At 41.8% G+C, this 19,846-nt stretch overlaps 1 protein-coding gene across 6 annotated transcripts in view; it reads right to left on the reverse strand.

The window, feature by feature from the left end:
* LOC141148245 (transmembrane protease serine 9-like) overlaps positions 1–19,846 on the reverse strand; it is a 437,906-nt gene that overhangs the window by 267,860 nt on the left and 150,200 nt on the right. For all 6 annotated transcript variants that reach the window (XM_073635506.1, XM_073635509.1, XM_073635508.1 and 3 more), the window contains one exon: positions 15,635–15,906. In XM_073635506.1, coding sequence (XP_073491607.1) covers positions 15,635–15,906 — 272 coding nt within the window. The remainder of the gene's footprint in view (positions 1–15,634; positions 15,907–19,846) is intronic.

Below are 19,846 nucleotides of genomic sequence, written 5' to 3' on the forward strand. Positions count from 1 at the left end.
GGTTTGATCATGAAATAAAAATTAAAAAGTGTTATTGCAGATGCAATAACCAGATACGAGGAGTCTTCAAAAAGTTTCTGCACTCTTATATTTTCTTTGGAAACAGTGAGGGCAGGAGGAATAGTAATTGGTCGTGTCTGAGGGTGTCATGTGACTAGTCTGTCTGGCAAGCTGGCAGACCTTGCAGGTTAGTATAATGCTGTGTACACACGGGTGGACTTTTCGGCATCAAAGGTCCGACAGTCTTTTCGACGGACTTTCGACTGACTCTCTAATGAATGGACTTGCCTACACACGATCACACCAAAGTCGGACGGATTCATACGTAATGTCCTACGACTGGACTAAAATAAGGACGTTGATAACCAGTGGCCAATAGCTGCACTAGCGTAGATTTTCGTCCGCTGGACTAGCATACAGAGGAGCGGACTCAAGTCCGTCGGAAAGATTTGAAACTTGTTCCAAATCTAAAGTCTGTCTGATTTTCGACCGAAAAAGTCCGCTGCCGGTCCCATGAAGCCCACACATGGTCGTATTGTCCGACGGATTCCTCCCATCGGACCAGTCCGGTCAAAAAGTCCGCCCGCGTGTACACGGCATAAGAGTTATCACGCTGTGGTGAAGATGGCTGCAGAGCTTATAAAATGCACCAAAGAGGAAAAAAGTTCTGTCATACGCTTTTTGTGGGCAGTAGGTTTGCCTGGAGCACAAAAAGTTCTCCCTTGTAGAACGTAGGGAACTAATGCGCAAACCACAGGGACAAAGCAAATAATAATCTAAAACCTAACAAAGTAGCTGCCAACATAGGAGTGTTCTCACACCGGGTAAAAAGCAAATGGTAAAAAAGGTAATGTGGCGCTTACTAAACTAACCAAAGTAAAAATAGAAACATCTTTGGAAATTCCAAATAGGTAAATCCAAAGGGATAAAGCGTCCTTAGATTACTCTCTTATCAAATTGTATAGCCAGAGATTAGCAAACCAATGCTATATCAATAAATGATTAAATGACCATCTCAAACAGGAGAATAAATAAATAACCAGATAAAACACTTAATGAAAGATGACTAAAATCATACAAAATGAACAGGGTCCTAAGATCATGGTAAGATGAACAATCAAATAGCAGATAAAATCAGAAAATAATGCTAAAAATTCTAAATGGATATCCAGCGCAGCAAGATAATAAATATCTCCAATATGACCATCTGCAAAAATAAAGAATGTAGACACACACTGCAAAAGATGCAAAGAAATGCAAAGAAATACTATATGCAGGGAATGTGCAAACTAAGCAATCTGTGCAAATATAGGCAATCTGTGCAATAGTAGGCAATCTGTGCAATAGTAGCAAAAAATAATTAATGACAAAAATACAATAATCAAATAAACAACAAAAAATAGAAATTAATGTGCAAAACGGCAAAAAATGTGCAACAATAATGCAAAAAATGTGAAATAAATAAATAAATAAATATAAGAAGTGTGATATTAGTCCAAAATAGTCCAACAAAGTGCTTGTTGCTAAAGTGGTGAAAAGATAAATAATGAAATAAAAACAAGAAAATAAGTGAAAAAAGGTCCCACACACAATGCAATCTGATTGTGACAATCTCCTTCAATGTGCAATTCATCCAGGAATTTCAGTGACACCGTTCAGCCAATCTCCAGAGTACATGGAAAATAATTCCCCCAGCCTCTTACCTTATATCAAAGTAGGGTAAGCCTTACTGACAGTTCCACACTGGCTGATCCGCTCTGCAGCCCCCTCAGTGACAATGCTCCTATGGATCTCCAGTAACTTCACCAGGTCAATCCACAGGGCACCCCAGACTCTCAGCCATATGTCAATATAACATTCAAAAGAGGGGAAGGGAGGACTCCATAGTGCAGTATTTAAAATCAACGTATTTATTCAAAAGTAATACACTTACAGTTAAAATGTAACAAAGGAACGTTTCACATATAGTGTTCCCGATCTCGGCCATGATCGGAAACAAACATCACCCGACTCTCTTCCCTGATGCGTTGCGTCACTGTTCACGTGACTTTCTCAAAGGGTATAGAGTCGGGTGCACGGCGGTGACTAATGAAGCAGAGCGGTTGCTATAGCAACCCTCATGATCCTGCTAAAAACATTCTTGATTTGATAAAAAGTTACAATTACACTGCTCTTATTATCAGATAGAATAAATAACATATAAATAAGATAAAAAATGAAGTTTATAAAAGCGATTAGTTTCAGACTAAGATAATGAACGCACAACGCCATCTGGTGGTCAAAACAATAACAACTCATCTAAACTGGAGGAAATTAAACAAAAAATCGGGTGCATAAAGCGAATGCTCACTAAGCAGACCTGCCATCTAGTGGATAACTCAAAGAGGGCAGTCCTACCAGACGAACCAACAATTAAAAGCTCTATAAGGGAAATAATTAAAATATAAATTAATAAGTAGAGTCTGGGGGGGTGTGGCCGGCCAGGAACAGAGATGGCAGTGTGAGAGCTGAGCTCCTCTTCCCACGAATCTTCAGCGGCTCTAATCGGCTTTCCAGATGGGGATTTCTCCCCACAAACAGAGAGATCTACACCCTACAGCACCAGGGACCATGACAAGGAAGAGAAAGGAGACGAGTAGAACCCAGAAACTGACGGACTTTGTATCCTGGCAAGCACATGGAGGTAGGCAAGATGGCGCCGGCAGCACATCTACCCCAGCCCAGTACCCACACTCCAGCCAAGCTAAACAGGCATCAAATAGCTTCAATAGTGGGTCTCCCCGAAGCCCGCAGTCATGTCCTAATACTCCACAATCTGCAAGCCCAGCTAAAGCCAGATTTAAGATGGATGGCTCTGGATGCAATTCAGCAGCCAGTCCCAGCAGTGATTCAGGGGAAGACACTAGAGAACTGCCAGATAGTAAAGAAGTGTTCCCAACAAATAACATGCCTGTTATGGACACTGTCTTAAAAGACATGTTACTATCACTAAGAAGCTCAATTCAAACTGACATGATGTCCTGCATGCAAAAATTCAATACAGACATCCAAGCAGTGGAATCGAGGGTGGAACACATTGAAAGCAAGATGGGGGAATTTGCATCCACCATAAATGATTTGGTAGATGTTCATGACGAGAAAGAGGAGGTAATAGAAGGGCTCAAATCCAAAATGGCTGACATGGAAGACAGAAGCAGAAGAAACAGTCTAAAAATTAGAGGGATCCCAGAAACAGTGCAGGAGAATGACCTGCGTGCATATACTACCACCCTATTTAAAGATATCCTCCCTGAACTCACAGATCTTGATGTAACCATAGACAGGATCCATCGCTTGCCCAAACCTACCTATCTCCCTGATCAAGTTCCAAGGGATGTAATATTAAGGCTACACTTTTTTCATGTGAAGGAAAAATTAATGTCCGTGATGCGTTCCAAGGAGCATGTCCCCTTACAACATCAAAACCTGCAATTCTTTGTAGATCAGTCGCAGTACACCCTCCAAAAGAGACGGAACTTAGCTACAATTACTAAGGCCCTCAGGAACCATCAGATCAACTATAGATGAGGCTTCCCCACAAAAATCACCAAGGAAGGTCGCACTTTCATTGTAGATTCCTTGGGAAAAGGACTGTCTTTGCTAAAAGAATGGAAGATCATTCTAGAGCCTGATAATAACCCTTCTCTTCCTAAGAGCACCTTACGTGTAAACCCTGAATGGCAAAAGGTCACAGCCAAAAAATGCTAAAAAGCACTGACCATCTGGAAAGCATATCCATGCTATACACTGTTCTGGGGAGGAACAGCCCCTCTCGGCTCACAAACTCTCCCCTCTGATTACTCTTGAGCAGCAAAATGCTGCATTCGGGTATACAATACCCATACTTGGTTCAAAAAGTTCAGTTATCACACTTACGAAGTACGTTTACTTCTCTGACTTTTCTGTTCATAATCAGTTATGTTTTTCTTTATAACATATTTCTCCAATACAGTCAGAACTTATAGATTCCTTTACAGCCTTTTGATGACTTCAGGTATGTCTCCTCCGAGATCACATCTTTGCGAAAACTCCTCCAACTCCATATGCGAAACCACAACGAAAAAGCAAGATGCAAAATCTTCAATGTGAGTACAAACCATTTTAAATCAATACCGGTCCTGACCACAAGAGGGAGCCATTCTCCCACAAAAGAACACTTATGCAAGTACATTATCACATGCTTGTATCTCTGCAGTACAAATGGGGGTAACTTTCCTCTTCATAAATGTGAAGGGCCTTAACCACCCTGTCAAGCGCAAATCAATGTGGAATGAAGCTATACAATTTAAAACCGACGTTCTTTGTGCACAAGAGACGCACTTCAGCAGTATATCCCCACCAAAATGCTTAAACAGGCAGTTCCCCTATATTTTTACTGCTAAGACGGACTCAAAAAAAAAGAGGGGTTCTTATTGCAATACGAGACATGGTATCTTTCCAATCTTACAAGGCAATCAAAGATCCACAAGGGAAGGTTTATAATACTCATCTGCAGCATAAACTCCTCACCATACACCATTGTGAATGTATATGCTCCAAACGCTCATCAGATACGTTTTGTCAACAGACTTTTTCGAAAGATTTAGCCCATCAAAAAGGGGCCTTGGTGGTGTGTGGGGACTTTAACATAATCCCAGATCCACACCTCGACTCTACGTCGCGCACTACAAGAAAGCTCCCAACACTCCAAGAATCCATACACCGCCAAAACGTATTTGATGCATGGAGATGCCTCCATGCAGGAGAGAGGGATTTTACTTTTTTTTCTAACCCGCATGGTACTTATACAAGGATAGACCTATTCCCCATTGACCAGTGGACATTATCCAGAACAATCCCAGCATCCATCAAGAAAATTACATGGTCAGACCACGCATCAGTAACCTTGACAATAAGGGACTCTTTTTCTTCCAACTCTGTTCCAATTTGGAGAGCTAACCCACTTCTCTTACAGGAAGCTAAAATCAAAAGTATATTAAAACAACATTTAGTGCATTACTTTAGCGAAAATGAGCATTCAGTAACAGATAAATTTGTTCTTTGGAATGCCCATAAGGCATTAATGAGGGGTATATTTATCAAACTGGGAGCAAGGAGGAGGAGGCAGCGCCAACAGAGAATTTTAGATCTCACGACTAAAATTCATGACTTAGAACAATTAAATAAACAAATCCCTACACCTACTACATCTAAACAAATATCTCAATTAAGATACGATCTTTGTTTACTTTTACTAGAGAAATTTGAAAAATCAGCCAGGAGATCAAACATGAACTATTATGTAAATGGTAACAGATGGAACTGTAGATGGTAAATGGAACTCGCCAGGGGTGCCCGCTCTCACCGTTAATATTTAATCTTCTTATGGAACCCCTGGCGAGTTACATCCGCAATCATCCTCAAATCACAGGACTTAAGTTTGACAACTCAGAACACACCATTAGTTTATTTGCGGATGATGTCATGCTCATGGTTACAGATGTGGAGACATCCTTGGATTCAATCCACTAAACACTTAAAATATTTAACAGTATATCATACAACAAGGTCAACGATACTAAATCCTACATCTTAGGAATTAATATTCCTCCTAGCATTAGAAATAGGATGGAACACCTATACCCATATATATGGTGCACCTCTGGTGTAAAATATTTAGGCATCACACTAACACCCAAAACAACAGAATTGTTTAAAGCTAATTACATACCCTTCTTAGATAAACTACAATCCAAACTCCAAGACTTAGCTAAAACTGAGCTATCCTGGTCTGGAAGACTAGCTGCCTTTAAAATGGTACTCCTACCGCAGTTCCTATATTTATTCAGGACTATTCCCATCCCAGTACCTAACACTTTCTTTATTAAAGCACAATCTATGGTTAATCAATATATATGACAAGGGAAGAGAGCTAGATGCGCATTTTCCAAGCTAACTGCCACAAGGAAAGCAGGAGGGGTGGGAATGGTAGTTCTAAAAGATTATTATACTGCCTCGATTCTGGCACAAATTAAAGCATGGTTCCCCCACCACCCCAACACCAGATGGAAAGAACTGGAAAGAATACAAATTAAAGGGGGCAATCTCTATAATTTCCTTCTAGCCAGCTCGCAACATAACCTCCAACACCTAGGGATCTCTCCCACTATAGTAGCATCGTTGCATGCATGGGTAGCACTATCAAAGATATAACATCCGGACCTGACAACATCTACATTAGAATTACCCATCCAAAGCTTAACCCACATTATTCAGGATCTGCATATCTCACATTGGGTCTCACATGGGATAAACAATATTGCAGACGTATTGATAGGCCCGACAACCAAAACATTTAGATCGCTACAAATAGAATTTAAGCTGGCTGATTCCGAATATTACACATATCAAAGGATTACACACTTACTAAGCACCAATATGAACACGTCATTAGAAATGCCTTGGAGAGCGCTCCAATACTACACCAACCCTACGACCATTGAGTAATAAAAGCATATTGTCTAAAACAACCCATATGTTAGCTTGGGAAAAAGATTTAGGGCTCTCTTATTCATTAGACCAATGGAGAGAGGCACTACACATCACGTACACTGCAACCAAAAGTGTAAACCTGTGGGAACTGTCACAGAAAATCCTTCTCAGATGGTATCTAACCCCCCACAGAATAGCAAAATTTTCTCCACAGAGTACTAACACATGCTGGAGGGGATACGGGGCAGTGGGAACATTGTATCATATGCTATCCTGGCCTAAGATCCTCCACTTTTCGAGTGGAATACAGGATATGAATGCTCAAATAACGAACAGTAAGATATATATATCACCAGGCACAGCACTGCTATCCCTGGACATTGACTTAATACCAATAAGAGATAGAACTATTGTAGTCCACATTTTATTAGCCGCAAGACTAACAATAATGCGCCATTGGAGAGACATCCAGTTTCCATCTCTCCAAGAGGCAATAAATACAACCAACACCCACGCAGCGTACGAGATGATGTATGCATCAATCCAAAACAACCATAACAAAGCAAAGCAGACCTGGGGGAAATGGATAAACTGGTACAAAAAAGCACGTAAAAGTTGACCTAATTTTATGCTTTATTACAATACCCTAAGGGGAAGACTGTTCTGACTGAGAGTATGTTTTTTTTCTTCCTAAATTTATGTTAATCTATTTTTATTTTTTTATTATTTATATTTTTTTATCATTTTTGATTATTACTTTTATTCCTTATCCTGTACATGGTAATCTAATGCTTGGACTGCCACCAAGATACCTACCTTTCTGAGGACATTGCATATTGGGGAACAATGGGGAGTGCGGCTCTCTCACTGAGCACAGATGTTCCCAGTTGGGGTGCTTGGGAGGGAGAGCGGTGCACCTCACCCTAACATATAGTGGGGATCTTGTGTGACAATACCGCTGATTGTATGAAACAAAATGTTTACGTTACCCAAATATGAATAGCCCACGTATATCTGATTTATAGCTTAAATTGAGGAAAGTAATGTCTAAATGATTTTCTAACCGTTTGATAATATTTACTTTCTGTTTATATATTTTATATTTTTGTAAAATATGCAAAAATCTTTCAATAAAAAATTATTGATTTAAAAATAAGTAGAGTCTAGCAAAAAATCTTCAAAGATAATTAAATAATGAAAAAAGCACAACAGGAGAAAGAATATATCTTCGGGAATAATTAGCTAAAAAAAGATCACAACAGGAGAATGAGTGAAGTGGAAACAATGAATCAAAGGGAGATATTTAATACACTAAACGCAAATAATTCATTAATTTGAAATAAAACAATTCAAGTTGAATTCCACATTGTGTCCCAAAGGTGCTAGTGTACGGAGCTCATGTATCCAGCGAGATTCTGACTGACTCAGTTTTATAACCTTATTGTCACCCCTCCAATGGGGTTTGTATTTTTCTATCCCCCATACCAGTAACGAGGAGAGGTCTCTATTATGGAAATGGTCAAAGTGTCTGGACAGACTATGTTTTGGGAAACCATTTTTTATGTTTTGCGTATGTTCCCTTAGTTTCTTCCAGAGTTCCCTCTTGGTTCTTCCAACGTACTGGATCCGACAAGGACATTCCAGAAGATAGACCACCCCCTCTGTTCTGCATGATATAAAGTCTTTAATCTGATATTCTCTGCCAGTGACAGTTGATTTAAAACTTGACTTTTTCTTTTTGATTTCCTTTGTATGCCTACAGGTATCTGATATGTGAATTTTGGCTTTTCTGGTAATATGGTTCCTAGATGTCGGTCAGCTTTCACAATATTCCAGTATTTCTTACAAATTTTCTCTATTTGTCTATGCTGGATACTATAATCCATAACAAGGGGTACACCACTCATATATTCTTTGTTTCTGGTTGAATCTTTGATAAGTATTTTTCAATCCAGAGCCACTACATCCTTTATTTTTTTTTTTTTTTTTTTTTAATAAAACTATGTTGGTATCCCTTTTGGATGAATCTCTCACCAATAAATTCTGCTTGTTTCATAAACACTTCCTGCTTAGTGCAATTTTTTCTTAGCCTAATCAGTTGGCCTTTAGGTATGTTCTCCAACCATGGGCCATAATGGCAGCTGTCCAGTGGGAGGTAGCTTTTCCTATCAACCTGCTTAAAATGTGTTTGTGTTATCAATCTTCCTTCTTCTTTCGAAATTTCCAGGTCTAAAAAATGAATCTTCTCATCGCTAATCTCCCAGGTCAATTTAATATTCTTATTATTTGTATTTAGATTGAAGCCAAAGTCGATCAAACTTTCTCTGTCACCGGCCCAGATTACGATAATGTCATCAATGAATCTCTTGAATAGGAGGAGTTGCTGTGGTTTCCTGTTGTAAGGAGCATCCTCCTCCTATTCAGCCATGTAAAGATTAGCTACACTGGGCGCATACTTAGCGCCCATTGCTATTCCACAGATCTGTTTATAATAATTACTCTCATACCAGAAGTAATTGTGGTCTAAGCTATATCCTAGGCAGTTCACAAGAAATTTTCTCTGTATGGCCTTCATCCCACTAAATTCTTTCAAAGCCCATTTTGTCGCTTGTATTGCTTTTCCATGATTAATAATTGTATATAGCGACGCCACGTCTGCTGTTGCAAGATACACGGATCTGTCATCAAATGTGATTGTGTCAAGTAGTTGTATCCGATGTTTTGTATCTCTTAGATATGACTTTGTTTTCCTCACTAGAGGCTGTAGAAACCAGTCTATATACTCTCCTATTCTTGCTCCAACCGAATTTATTACATTAACTATCGGTCTTCCTGGTGTTTTTTCCTTGTTTTTATGGATCTTTGGGAGAGTATATATTACTGGGATAGGACATCCAAGCAGCTGCAGGTATTTTTCTGCTTTCTTGTTTTTCACTTTAAAAGGTTTTTTATTGAGTTTTTCAATATCATACAGAGACAGGGTTAAAACAAATAAAAAGAAAAATGTAAACAAATATGATTAACAAGTATGAGTAGGAAGCACAGAGCCAGAGTGATCGTATTTAGAATTACAGTAATATATACTTACAGATACTTATGTATACTTGTATTTGCTAGTCCATAACACCCAACATTTGTCGAATTTATCACAGTAAAGTGAGTTAATTGCTAAGAGACGTTCAAATGTATAGTTTTGTTGCCCTTTTCTGATCACATCATTTATATTGAGTGTAAGGGTACTTTTCCAGTTTTGGAGCACCAGGGACCTAGCTACTAGTAGTATATGGGTGACTATGTGTCTCATGTTATGCGGAAATTTTTCTAGCCCTATTAGTAGGATAGCCAATGCGGGATTTGGGGATGTGAGTATTCCTGTAATGGACGAGATGAGTTTAAACGTTTGATTCCAGAAGCTAACGACACTGGGGCACTCCCAGAACATGTGGAGAAGGTGGCCTTTGTGTCCACATTCTCTCCAGCATAGGGGTGACGTGTTGGGAAACATTTTTGCAATTATGCATGGGGTGTATTGCCATTGGTTCATTACCTTTATTGAGAATTCCCAGTGGCTAATACAGTGTGAGGTACGTTGTATAGTTTGAAACATGAATTTCCATTGGTCTTCAGTAAGCGTTTTTCCTATGTCCATGTCCCACCTTATATGTACTGCGGATTTTTTTAACACTCTTTTGTTCTGTAGCGTGTTGTAATACGGTGATATACCCTTATTGTTTTTTGAACCTTGGGTGAGGTGTCGCCATATGGAGGGCGGGAGTTTGAAGGTACTTATTGGGTTTCTTTTCATAAAGTGAGATACTCGTAAGCACGTGAAAAGCATATGATGAGGCATATTATGTTTTTTCATAATGTGTTCTGCCGATTGTGGGGTGTTGTGTGTGAGAAGGTCATGTACTTTTGTTATCCCATGGGTGGGGAGCGCTTTCAAGGATATCATTGGAATATTAGCTTCAATCATGCTTAGAGGAAGAGTAAAATCTATTGTCTCTCTGTTACTAAGTGTGCGTGTTAGGAGGAATCTCCAGGCTTGTAGTGATATGATGATAGTTGGGGGTAAATTTCTGAGGTTCCAAGGTATCCAGGTGTCTCCTAAAAGGACCGTCTGCAGGTCTGGTAAGGGAGCTAAATGTTTTTCTATCCAATCTTTGTCTTTCTGAAGATCTTGATTTCTCTATTCCCTCCTTGTTTCTTTCCTCAGTGTATGATCTGAGCTCCGCCTGACTGATCTCCGAGGTCCATTCTCCAGCTGATGACACCTGGGAGAAATCCCGGCGTCTCATTTCCGGAGTTCTATCTCGTCTTTCATACTGATTCCCTGCATATAGTATTTCTTTGCATTTCTTTGCATCTTTTGCAGTGTTATCTACACCATTCTTTATTTTTGCACAGATGGTCATATTGGAGATATTTATTATCTTGCTGCACTGGATATCCATTTAGAATGTTTAGCATTATTGTCTGCTATTTGATTGTTCATCTTACCGAGATCTTAGGTAAAAAAAATATATAAAGACAAAGAAATATTGTACATATACCATGCACACTAAGTAAGCCACTTTAGTAGGACACAGTTTAAAAGGAAAAGACAAAGCATATTTTGATCTAGAAATTAAAATTAGAGTGTATTATTTCACAATAGAGAAGGCAGAAATATTGTACAGACTTGATGTACAGTATGTAAGCAGATTTAGTAGGTTCGGCTTCTGAGAGCTTTTTAGTAGCATTTTATAGCGTAACAATAACTATCTCTCCCTGCAAACACTCTGTCAGCTCTCGCTGTCTGCTCCAGGTCTCACCAACACACACTAACAAAATACTGCTGGGAACCCTGATATTAATATGGAAGGTGGATGAATAAAAAACAACAAATTCACTCTCCTCTGGTTAAATATATCAAACCATGAATAGTATATTACCGATTCGTCAATCAGACAGGATACCCCCCAAAAGAAAACTCAGAACCGTCAATGTGAAAAAAGTTTTGGATGGTGGAACAAAGTGATGTCCCAGAAGAGTAATAGGGAGGGTCAATCACAGATCGGTAAATTATCAAAAAATTAGCTTTGTTAGTATTACAAAATGTAAAAATGTTTAGTAAAAAACACACATACAAACATTTGACAACATTGTCACATAATTGCGCCAAGCTCGGGACCCCACACATACATACACATGACTTAACCAGCTAAAGAGAATAGAAAAAGAATGGTGCTGCTAATCAAAGTCTAGGCTAAATAGAAGGCTTGATCCTGTTTGTTCAATCGTAATATAACTACATATTTTGCATGTCCAATTAATGGGCTTGTGCCAATATTGTGTAGAAAGATTGTATTAACAGGTGATTTGCACATTTAGCGCCATAGAGGTCAATCCGCTGCCTAAGTTGCAATATTAGTCTGCCAGTCAATAAAAGATGATGAGAACTGTCTGTTCGTCAAAGGGTATATAGCATGAAACAGAATATCACTGGATGAACAAGTATTTGCTTCAAATACGTTCAGAGGTTTTTGCTCATATATATAGACTATATTGACCCTTTAAACCAGCATAAAATATAGAAAGAGGGAAAAGGCAAGGAGGGAACGAATATAGTTTGCCCGAAGGCTCTCACCACTCCGATACCGTGGCTGCTAAGCCGAGAGTACATGCAGTCCGTTCCTCTCTTAGATAGATGCTGTATCAACAAGTAGCTGAACGCTGGTAGTGTCCATCAGCGTAATGCAATGCAGTCTATTGAAAAGCAACTGTGTTCAAAGGCTTCCGGTCAGGTGTCTAGGACGCTGACTATGGTGGCCCATAGGTAGATGTGGAAGTAGGCTTATCCTTTAGATTCCCGTTGAGATGACAGTATGAGATATCCTCACGCTTTAGCTGGAGCGCATGGTGAAGCGTGGGGCAGAGGTGGCACTGCCTATGTCAACGCGTTTTGCACACGTGTCTGTGCGCTTCGTCAGGACATTGGAAGTAAATTATCTTTGTCTTTTTAAAGGGACAAATGTCCAATCAACTTCGATTACGTCATAATTTTATTTTGTGGCCATCTTGTGGTGACATTACAGATTGCAGTTGTTTTTGATCATTTACACCGCAGTTGACCCTCCCTATTACTCTTCTGAGACATCACTTTGTCCCACCATCCAAAACTTTTTCCACATTAATATGGAAGGGGCTGGACCATAGGAAAAACTCCATTATTGACCTATGTAAGCCACATGCCCACAGTTCAGGGGCCAGAAAGTGCAATATTGGTAATTGGTTGCTACAGCAGTGAAGATGGATAAAATGTGTCTTTCTCTTGAACAGCAAATGATTTAGGTTTGGGTAGAGCTCATGCTTGACCCAAAAAATGAAGCCCATTCCAACTCCCAAGCTTTTAATTGAAAGAATTGGTGTTTTTCCATATCACACTTAAAGTTGCAAGTCACATTAAAAAGGATCCTCTCCCCTCTGCACTGTATTAAAAAAAATGTTAAATGTCCCCCCATGGCAGTGCTCAGCTCCCCATGCCCTTTTTTAGTAATGGCTTACCTATTAGACTTAAATATGTCCCAGGGGCGGACTGACCCATCGGGCACTGCCCGAGGGCCCAGGACCAGTGCGGGGCCCCATGAGAGGCTCCTGGGGATGAAGCCAGTGCCGGACCAAGTCCCGTACTTCCGGCACTGTGCTCCACTCAGTGAGGATTCCTCTCAGATGTGCCAGTCTGTCGTCATCTCCGGCTCCTCTGCCCGGGGCCTCTGTCTCCGCCTCGATGACCCTTTTTGCATCTGCCGATGTGTACACACTGAGGATAAATCTGTAGAACTACTCCGCCTCCCAGCTCCGCCCCCCCCAACTTTGGCTCTCATACCTTGCTTGCAGCAGTACCTGATTCCTGCCGGTAAGGCAATATAAATGGAGATCTTAAAGAGGGCAGCGGGCGATGTTGTAAGGGGGTTCTCTATGATCTCTGTAGGTCTCTAAGGAAGGGGGGTACTGATATAAGGGGACTGTGAGCTAATGGGGGTCTCTAAGGGGGGGTGCTGATCTAACGATAGGTGACCAACCATTAGATCAGCAGCACCCCCACTTACAGACCCCCCAATAGATCAGAGTCTCTTTATATCTGTGCCAGAGGTAGGTGGACCATTCGGGGGGGGCAAGCTGGGATAGCAGAAGCAGCGGCAGTTGCCTGGCAACAGTGGCCTAGTTACTAAGGACAACTTTGTCACCCTTGGCAGAACAATGTGATCCTTGCCACCTGTAACTGTAATCATCAGTCATGAGTGAGCTGAGCCGAGATCAGCTTCATGATTGAAAAGGGGGGGTGGGTACTGAACCAGCAGCTGGTGGTTCATTTCAAGACCCTGCTGACCAACCCACCCCCTGGTGAGGCCCACAATGTCACCGCCAGCTCTGGGGAGAAGATCAGACAAGACCGGCACTGAGGAGGAGATCTCAGCTGACCCAGGCACCGGAGAGGAGATCAGAGGCCCTGTACTGAGTGTCATGTCTTATCTAAGATTACAGGGGGTCTGGTGGGGGGCATAGAGGGTCTGGTGTTATCTAGGAGTGGTGGTATAGGGGGTCTGGTGTTACCTAGAAGTGGAGGTTTAGAGGGGCTGGTGTTATCTAAGAGTGGGGGATACAAGGGTCTGGTGTTATATAGGAATAAGGGATACAGCGGTTCTGGTATTATCTGGGATTTGGGCATCTAGGTATCTGGTGTTATCTAAGAATAGGGGCTACAGGGGTTTTGGTATTATTTTCCATTGGGAGGATACAGAAAGTCTGGTGTTATCTGGGACTGTACATACAAGTATCTGATATTATCTGGGATGGGAAGGGGAGAACATTTTTGTGGAAGGAGATTAAGGGTGTCTGGTTGTATTTGTTAAGCAGTGTACAGGGTGGTCAGGGATTATCTATGAGTAGGATCTAGAGCTATTTGTGAAGAGGGATTGTTTGGAAGGTGAGGGGTCTATCATTTTCTATATGACATCTTGCATTGTATGCCTGTATGATGACTCAGCACACCCTGTATACTTGCACACACCTGTAGCGAGTGACACAGTGTGACAGTTTTCCTTTAAGATTATTTTTCTGTATTTTCTTAAATTATTAACCACTTACCGATCGTATAACCTAGATATACGGCGGCAAGGCAGCTCGGCTGCGCCAGTTTACCTACCTAGTGGCTGGCTTCCGCTGTGATTATAGACAGAGGGAGCTGATCTGTGGGTACCGCAGACTTGATGTCCACTGGCACCTGCCGATCGTTAAGCAGAGAGCCAGAATCACCTTTCACAGTACACGAAAACACTGGCTAAGAACACAGTTAACTCTTTGATCGTTCTTGATGTTTAACCCCTTCCCAGCCAGTGTCATTAGTACAGTGACAGTGCATATTTTTAAGCACTGATCACTGTATAAGTGTCACTGGTTCCCGCAAAGTGTCAGTGTCCGACGCAATATCGCAGTCCCGCTATAAGTTGCTGATCGCTGTCATTTTTAGTAACAAAAAAATCCCATTGTTTGTAGGCACTATAACTTTTGCGCAAACCAGTCAATATACAGTGAGGGGAAAAAAGTATTTGATCCCCTGATGATTTTGTACGTTTGCCCCACTGACAAAGAAATAATCAGTCTATAATTTTAATGGTAGGTTTATCTTAACAGTGAGAGGCAGAATAACAACAAATAAGTATTTGATCCCCTATCAATCAGCAAGATTTCTGGCTATCAGGTATTTTCTATACAGGTAACAAGCTGAGATTGGAAGTACTCCTAATCTCAGCTTGTTACCTGTAAAAAAGACACCTGTACACAGGGGGCCCCATGATCTCCTATTGCCTGGGGGCCCCAAAAGTTGTCAGTCCGCCCCTGATATGGCCACAATTAATTATCAAGATTTGCCCCCCCCCCCCCTTAGACTTTATTGGAATCCTCTAAGTTGATGTTTCATGGATTTTAAATGGAACTCAGCAAACCCCCTGCAAATCTAACCCAGGCAGAATCACCTATCCCTAAATAACATGATGTGTTGGATGTGAGTGACAGGTCTGTCTTCTAATTGTGGAAAATTATTAAAATAGGTTTTACATACTGTATCATTTAACGGACTCACCTCCAGAAGATGTTGTACCCCAGCCGGTCACCCAGCACTCCGTACCACAGGGGAAGGTGGTGATGTTAGATGGCAGACAGATTGGCATGATGTACTGAGTATAGTTGACAGGTGAGGCCAGCTGTACCAGGGCGATGTCCCCAGGATCTCCATTTCTTGTAAAATTAGTATTGACAATGATATTGCTTACATTGGCAACAACTGTATGAGAGCTGAACACACCCAGCTTGTACATGCCCAATAATACGGTATAATTTGATAGCTGGATAGGTCTGCAGAAAGAAAACAGAACATAACTTGCATACATGAGGACCCATCTGCTGCAGAAGGCATCATTCGTATTAACTTCAGAATCTAATGAATGAAATACAACTTGTTCATAATGTGTTCTCTGTGATTGTACAGTATGTACACAAGCCCAATGGTATGAGCAGGAACATCAGAATTTACTAATATGCTAAGTCGCTGTAATCTCTATTGACAATAAAGCAGGAGATAGCCAAGAACAACAGACTGAACAACAAACTTTTAGGAAAGCCATTTTTATTTCACATTGGCCAAAGTGGCAATCAGCCCGACTCATGCCAGAGCCAAAATGCCCCGTCTATAGGGTTAGACAATATACAAAGACTTGGCAGACTGCCCAGATGCTTTCTTTTGACAGCTTTGAAGGGTCATACAAAAATGATAAAAATTGCACCCCTGGCCCTATATAATTATAATATATATTTTTAATAATAAAACCTTTGTAGATCTAATGTATACCAATAAGGTACATACAAAAAGTCCATGCACATATACGGTAAAACTCTAAAAACTGTAAAACAAAAAATAAAATAAAAAATTGGATAATTAAGGGTTTGCTCACAGTTTGGTCTCTAAAAATCCCATCGGTGATTAAATACCACCAAAAGAAAGCTCTATTTATGTGCCAGGTTCGGGCATTATGAGTATTTGGTGATGCCGTTTGTCTCCCAACTGCATCTCTGGAACTCAGCCAAATATTGCAAGTGGCCCATTCATTTGAACAAACCTCTGTGCATGTGTTTTGTGCAGAGCCAAGACAAACAGAGCCCACTTTGCTCTATGGACTGGTGGTTGTAAACAGACTCCGCTGTGTTTACGCCAGTTCGCCGAATGGCAAGGCGGCACAAAGACGTAAGAAAAAAAGGTTTCGTAACCCCTTCTTTGGGGTTAAAAACTCCGGCTAGCGGCCAAAAAGCGCTGCATAAACGGCAGTGAAGCACCACTAAACCAAGTGGCGCTTTACCGCTAATGCACGGGCGGCCCCAGTGTAGGTCTAGAGTGAGTAAGATGGGGGCATGGTCTGACCATGAGATTGGGAGTATTTGAGCCCTACGTGTGAGCTGAAGAGTGTGATTATTAACGAAAAAGTAATAACAGGCAAACAGGCTGTTCCTCCTGCAAGGGAAATTTCCCCAGAGCTTAACTTTGGACCTCAGAGTCACATGAAAAGTTTCCCCCCATGATTTCCATTCATATCTATGCAACTTCACCCATGTTCACTTAGCTCTGAATTGACATGTCAAATTGCAGGCCAAATCGGCACCTATTGATAGGCCACAAATGGTGAGAATAGGAGATCAGATGTCTAACACTATTATTTTGAATACAGGGGTACCACAGGGATGTGTGTTAAGTCCGGCCTTGTTTACATTGTTCACTCACGACTGTACTCCCATACATGCGTCTAACACTATAGTGAAGTTTGCTGATGGCACCACATCAGTGGGACTCATACAAGATAATGATGAGACAGCTTATAGGCAGGAAATTCAAACTTTGGTTGAGTGGTGTAGAGAAAATGATTTAATACTCAATACGGCAAAAACTAAAGAAATAATAGTGGATTATAGGAGATCAAGAAAGATCAATCATTGCCTGGTTCATATACTGTAGGTGGTGAGGAGGTGGAAAGGGTGGACACTATTAAATTTTTGGGAGTGCATATTACAAGGGAGTTGTCATGGTCTCAAAATACTTTGTGCTTTGAAAAAAGCGCAGCAGAGACTGTTTTTCCTTCGGAGACTGAGAGGGGGGGGAAAGGCCGGAGGCCAAATGGGACTTTAAATGAGGCAGCAGACAGGTTGGAGTAAGATGAAAAAAGTGTACAAGTTTATTGGTAAAAGATTCATGTAGGCTATGGTCTGTGCGCATGCACACGTAACCTCTCACATGTGCTGTATACTCAGAATCTTTTACCAATAAACTTGTACACTTTTTTCATCTTACTCCAACCTGTCTGCTGCCTCATTTAAAGTCCCATTTGGCCTCTGGCCTTCCCCCCCCCTTTTTTTCTCTTGCATTCGGGATGGAGGCACAGCCCCATGCCTCACTCAAAGTCCCAACCGTTCCATTAAATTTCAATGGGGATGGAGGCAGTAGACAGTTTGCTAAGCAGTCATCCCCTGCTGGCTAATGTTGGGGTTGATCTATGTGTGGCAGTGTACCTCAATGGTCCGCACACACAGTTGTGTGCAACTACATGTTGCTCCAACTTTAGGGCGCACCTTGCACGATCCAGTGTGGTGGCTGGGTTCTGTGCTTTGGGTTGTTCCTCTCCCGGAGCTGCGATGCGTTCTGTGTGCCCTCCCCATCCCCCCCACGTCCACCCCCTTGTTGTTGGGCTGGTTTGGTGTGGGGGATCGTGTGGGTGCCCACACCGCATCGGCGCCATGCAATGCTCCCGCGCATGACGTCACTAGTTGGCGCCGTTGTGCGGGTGCATTGTTCTTCCATCAGGTGCCGACGCAGCTGTACGCAGTGGCGTCAGCCTGGGCGGGTCCCTGCCGCCGAGCAGGGGCCCCGCCCCACGCATTGTCGGCCCGCAGCGTGACATCGGTGGCAATCACCGGCGCGGTCGGTACGCATATCAGGCGTCGCCCCGGGCACATTCCCCCCTCCTTTCTACACCAATGCAGACGCCACAGTGGTGGTCAGCTCTGGTTTCAAGCACCTCCAAGGTAATACTCTGACTACATTATAACTCTTTACTCCCCTTACTCTTAAGTGTCAGCACTTTGATCATTTTCATGGATTTATTATCCATTTTAGATCCTTGTCCACCACCTTGACCCATGATTGGCTATGTTGTGGAGAGGATGGTTGTGCTTTGGGGATGATGCCAGTGTGCGCCTGCCCCGCGCTTGAGTGCCTGCCACCCCAGCTCCGGGGGAGAGCATATTCCTTGCCCAGTCCTTGCCCTGTACCACAGTCTGGCTACATCGTGAGTACCCAGAAATTGACATATTGTCCTTTCTGGTTGTATTTATTTTATTTTTTATTTTTTGATGGCTTCATATTTTGTAATTTCAGAAATCCTGTAGCATCCGCCCCTGAAGAAGTGTATTCACAGAAACGCGTCGGCCACCAAGGATGCAGCCACTGAGCTTTTAATTGGATCTGATATTGATCAATTTTTTGATGTACTCATCATTTTATTTTTTATTTTTCATACTCACTTTTTACACCATGTGTTTTGTGCTCCCCAGCATATGTTGATGTATCTTTTGTACAGTGTATAATTGTTACTGTTATATATGTTAGATACACTTTTTTTGATTGTTTGTCTACACATGCATTCATGTAGGCTATGGTCTGTGCGCATGCACACGTAACCTCTCACATGTGCTGTATACTCAGAATTTTTTACCAATAAACTTGTACATTTTTTTCATCTTACTCCAACCTGTCTGCTGCCTCATTTAAAGTCCCATTTGGCCTCCGGCCTTCCCCCCCCCTCTTTTTCTCTTGCATTCGGGATGGAGGCACAGCCCCATGCCTCACTCAAAGTCCCAACCATTCCATTAAATTCCTTCGGAACTGAAGCAGGCTGGATTGCCCTTAAGGCTTCTGGTCAATTTCTATTATTGTACCATTGAGAGTATTCTTCTCCACTGCGCTGTAGTGTGGTATGCCAGCTGCAGGGCGGAGGATAAGAAGTGCCTGTCTCGTGTGGTGAAAACAGCACAGCGGACCCCTAGTACATATTAGGGCCAGCCAGAACACCCTGCACAGCATAATAGTGAGGGACAGTGAGCAGTACACAGTGCAGAGGAGTGACCCCTTAGAGTGTACAAAGAAAAAGAGTGACCCCATACACAGTGCCCAGAGCAGGCCAGTGACCCCATACACAGTGCTCAGAGCAGGCCAGTGACCCCATACACAGTGCCCAGAGCAGGCCAGTGACCC

Source organism: Aquarana catesbeiana, linkage group LG06 (genome assembly GCF_042186555.1).
Source record: "Aquarana catesbeiana isolate 2022-GZ linkage group LG06, ASM4218655v1, whole genome shotgun sequence".
NCBI classification, from domain to species: Eukaryota; Metazoa; Chordata; class Amphibia; order Anura; family Ranidae; genus Aquarana; species Aquarana catesbeiana.